The 4,758-nt window shown below is 36.4% G+C and overlaps 1 protein-coding gene across 1 annotated transcript; it reads left to right on the top strand.

Annotated features, from left to right (window-relative positions):
* The first annotated feature begins 3,148 nt into the window (after positions 1-3,148).
* LOC141630690 (protein FAR1-RELATED SEQUENCE 9-like) lies at positions 3,149-4,162 on the top strand. Its single transcript, XM_074443461.1, has 2 exons — positions 3,149-3,622; positions 4,097-4,162. Exons 1-2 carry the CDS (start codon positions 3,149-3,151, stop codon positions 4,160-4,162), a joined length of 540 nt encoding a protein of 179 aa, XP_074299562.1.
* Positions 4,163-4,758: the final 596 nt, after the last annotated feature.

Below are 4,758 nucleotides of genomic sequence, written 5' to 3'. Positions count from 1 at the left end.
TGACCTATCGACCTTACAAGACCAACAAAACTGGACTCTCACATGGTCACTCTTCTCTCATGAAGCAAAGGGCAAATGTATTATGTAAAAGAGAGAAGAAAAGACAGTCACTCACCTAACTGCGACCTACATAGCATGCATGCAACAAAAATGAAAGACAATTCAAGTACTAATGCACAAATTTTAACCGATAATGTCCGTCACAGCCGAGGGTTTGCAAATAATATGGGAATAGTGAGGTTCAGGTGAGAAAAGGCAAAACAAGTTATGGAAATGTGGAGGTAAAAGCGTCAAGCTAGGTCCTAACAAGACCATAATGAAACCATCCGGATCTCAACTGACTGAAAAACTAAGTACAAGTGCCCTTCACTTGGCACAAAACTCACTAGACTCAAAGCACAATCTCCTCAAAAAATATGGGATAGAACGGAGGAGTCAGACGGTCACAAACTTCCCCTTTAAAAACAACGTCTGAAACAACTAACTGGAACAAACAATCCTTTTCGATTGTACGTCTTCAAACGTCTTCTCAACTCTGACAAGAGGGCACAACTGTTTTCATAATTTTTTTCTTTCCCTTTTTTTTTTCGTTCCAGCTCTTTTTTTTTTTCTGTTTTCATATTTTTTTTTTTTCTTTCCTCTTCTTTCACGTTTTCTTTCTCTCTTTTTTTTTCAATAATTTTTTTTTTCTTTCCTCCTTCCTTAGTACAAACACCAACTCCAAACAAGAATTACGGACCAAACTGCAATGGGAAACATACCACAAAAGAACATACTAACTAGCTTGACTAGGCAGGCTTAGTTTGGAATGTAGCTAATGGGTCAAAAATGCAAGTTTTGGCTAATGTGGAGCTAAATGGGTGAAAGATATAAAGAAAGGGGAATTTGCAAGACCCTCCCTGCATGTGACACCAACCACAAACCCGAATATGTGCATTTGACGAGAAATTGAATGTCATAAATGTGCAAATGAGATGAACATGCTACGCAAGGAGAACTAGTCTCAAAATTCCTAATGAACTGGTCATGAATGAAACCAGTTATGGCTCTAAAAACTCAGAATTTTTAAGTAGTTTGCCAGTTTATAGGTCAAGTCTAAACAGTCAGCTTATATTTGAACAGAAATTCGTAGATTATGCGTATGACAAGGCTAAAAACTATCAATAAAAGTGCAAGGCTCAAGTAAATTGACAAGTTATAGTGCAATTTCATCACGGAAATCTACCGTTCCGACTCAACCTATATGCAAAAATAAACGTGAAATGTTTTTGAATTTTTCTAATTTTTTTTTTTTGATTTGTTTTTTTGGAAAATAAAGAACAATGCAAGCTAAAAAGTAAACGTGAATGCAAAACAAATGCAGATGCAAACTCAAAAGGATGCAATACCCTCCCCAAACCAAAACGGACAACGCCCTCGTTGTCCTCCAGCATACACCAGCAGAAATATGGGGGAACGGGAATATACAACCAACAAAATAAAAATAAAGGAGACAAAATAAAAAGAGTAAGAGGTACATACAAAAAACGAACTTCCCCAAACCAGCCAGAAAACTGGGGAAGTGAGTAGACCAGTAGCTACTCGTCGTCGTCGTCGTCGTCGCCATCTCCATCTCCCCGGCAACGGCGCCAAAATTTGACACGGCTATCGCAACCCTATCAAAGATAAAACCTAACGGTCTCAACTAAAATGTAGCACAGGCAGTCAAGTATCGAATCCACAGGGAGGTAATGTAACTATTGCTGTCTATTTCTAATCCTATGGTAACAATTGGGGGTTTGTTTGAAATTGGTTCTAAACTACGAAGTTTGAAAGGAAGAGAAATAAAAGTGAGAGCAGTAAAAACAATAAAGACGGTTGAAACTATCAAGAAGAGAGGGACATGTCGGGATTTCGGTTCACTACGGTAGTCTAATAACTCACCAAAATGATTCGCAAACTAATGTGAGACGGATGTTAAAAGGTCATTTCGGTCCACTTTCTATCCTAAAATACCACTAACTTAACTTTCGTCCTCATTAGGGTAGTCTATCATGTTTTAAGCATAGCAGCCTATTTAGTCCAATCTTTCGATCCAGGATTAATTTTAGCCAATTTAATGGGTGACATAGAAGCGTGCACTCAACTAGGTCGGAATTACATTAAATTGCTATAGTGACAGAGTCTCGTGATTAATTCGTCTAATTCATCTACTAAATCGTCATCTTTCTACCGCAGATTCCCTAATCCCAACATGAAGGAGTTTAGCTACTCATATCGGTGATTAAACTAATGCAGACAAATTTCAAAAGAAAACATAATGAATAAATAATAAATCGCAATAATGAAAATTAGGGCAAAGGGAAATAAGAACACAATTGAGAAATTAAAGCAACAAATGATTATTATTAAATAAGGGAGAGAAAGGATTACAATCGGTCATAATCCGCGTAAAGAACAATCAATCCGAGCAATAATAACCCAAAGTAAAGTAACAAAGGGGGAAAAGCAAAGCAACGTACTAAAGTTACAGTAGAGAGTTTGATAATATGATAGATAATCCTAATTAACCTAGTAATGCGTGCTTAAATAGCAAACAAAACAAGTTTATGCGAAATAAAACATCACGCGGGCTAATTAAAGCCCAAACCCATAAAAACCACTCGATCGAGTGGATTAAAGCCACTCGATCGAGCAACTCTTCAGCAGTTTCTACTCGATCGACCAAGAAATCACTCGATCGAGTAGAGGGTCTTTGTGCAAGCTAAGGATCGAGTGAAAACCACTCGATCGACCACCAGAGGGCATGAAAACCACTCGATCGACTTGTAAAAGAGCTCGATCGAGTACTTGACTTCATTTCAGCTCACGTCTGCGTCTAAGTGCCTCGTAATGCGTGCCACGACGCCTCCAAATGCAGTATCTTACTCTGGGACAATCCCGTCTCCTCTAAATGCATGCAAAAAGGACAAAAAGGAGTGTGGTTCCACTACTTTCGCGATCATTCCTACAAAAAGGACAAAATACACCAAAGTAGCCAATTCAGGGCAAAATACCATAAAAACAGTATAGAAATGCATAGAAATACGTGCTGAAATAGGCTAAAAAGACTATACATTAGGCACGTATCAGTACTCTGGTTGAATTTTGGTTGAGGTTTCAAAGTGTTATGGACCAGCAACGGTATGCACAAACCTGCCTTGATAAAGATAGTGATCATTCACTGCCCAATTTAGTATCACCACTAGCAATAGAGAAGCACGCTTCAACTATGTACACCTATGCTGTCTTCAAAGAGTTTCGAGAGGAAGTCGAGACTACTATATGCTCATGTGGTGTACTTGGAGTAACACATGACACTGATCATGAGTATTCTGAAGTTGGTGATGGAATCATTGATAAAATTTTCAGAGTTATGTACACTATTCCAACTAAAGAGGCTACTTGTTCATGCAAACTGTTTGAAAGGAAAGGACTGTTGTGCAGTCATATTATCTGTGTTTGGCAGGGGAAACAACTCAGTAAAACTCCCGAAAAATATATCTTGAAATGTTGGATAAAGAATTCTTACACGACTACTTTTATTGATGCACATGGTACTGTAGATGAAAATGTTGATGCTACTCACCATCACAATTTAGCTGTCTCTAATATTTGGACTGAGTTCTATTCTATTATCCCTATTCTGAAGTCGATCCCGAAGGGTTAAGTTTAGGAGTTGTCAAATTTGCTGAAATCATATCGTGAGAAATTCTGTTAGCAGAGTCTCCCAATGACGAAAGATCAAGAAATGGAGCAGTTGTTGGGGGTGTAGTTCATCTTCTACTGTGACGGTATTACCTCTACGGCGTGCAAAGAATAAAGGTAGTGGCAAGAGAATGATGTCTGCTCAGAAAAAGGAAGTACAGAAGGCGAAAAAGCCAAAAATACTGTGTAACAACTGCAAACAAATAGGTTATCATGACAAAATGAATTGCCCCATCTTTTTGTCAAAAAGGCTTCGAATACAACAAATGTATGTTTAATTTAATAGATATTTTTAATTTTAATTTTTATTTCACCCTGATGTTGTTGTTGGTAGCATGTGCTGTTGATATTGCCATTTTTTTTGACACAGAATGATTCATCAGAAGAAGAAGAGGAAGAGGATGAAGACGAACAAGATGCATCTGATGAAGAGTAGCCACTTAGTTATAGTGTTACATTTTACGATTTCAATGTTATAAAGCTTATTAATTAGGAGAATCAGCATCCTCGATCTTAATTGTCTTACAATCATTGTCGTTCGTGTTACAAATAGTTTTTCTATTGTTATATTCAATAAGTTGTGGACATATTTTTCTTTTTGATACTGTATGCAATGTGTGTTTTATTGTGTTTCAAGACAATAGTCTGACATTTCATGTTCTACACAATTTTTTCATCATTTCATGTGTTACAATTTTTATTTCGCAGTATCACAATTTATAATCATCACTGCTACAATCATGAAGATGCTGTAAACATCTAGGTGTTTTGGTACAATATTCATAAATAACTGTTACAAATATTGTATCACAATATATAATTGTAACATGAAGCAATAAAAAGGTCGATTGTAACACCGAAATTGAATATTACAACAATTGATTTTGTAACATAGACGAAAGTTTATTCTAACACAGTATATAACATTTGTAACCTTTTTGAAACATAGTTAAAATAATTTATCCAGGGTATTACAATTTTGTATTATAATATATATATCTTCAATCAATTATTGTAATATTTTATTTCGGT

The sequence above is a fragment of the Silene latifolia genome, chromosome Y, assembly GCF_048544455.1.
Source record: "Silene latifolia isolate original U9 population chromosome Y, ASM4854445v1, whole genome shotgun sequence".
In the NCBI taxonomy this organism is placed as follows: domain Eukaryota; kingdom Viridiplantae; phylum Streptophyta; class Magnoliopsida; order Caryophyllales; family Caryophyllaceae; genus Silene; species Silene latifolia.
The sequence above is the reverse complement of the archived record's forward strand: the minus strand, read 5'-3'. Positions and strand labels throughout refer to the sequence as shown.

Coding starts and splice junctions, on each gene's coding strand:
- LOC141630690 (XM_074443461.1), top strand. CDS start 3,149: ATGGACCAGCAACGGTATGCACAAACCTGCCTTGATAAAGATAGTGAT. Junction 3,623..4,096: donor CTCACCATCACAATTTAGCT/GTCTCTAATATT, acceptor TTTTTGACACAG/AATGATTCATCAGAAGAAGA.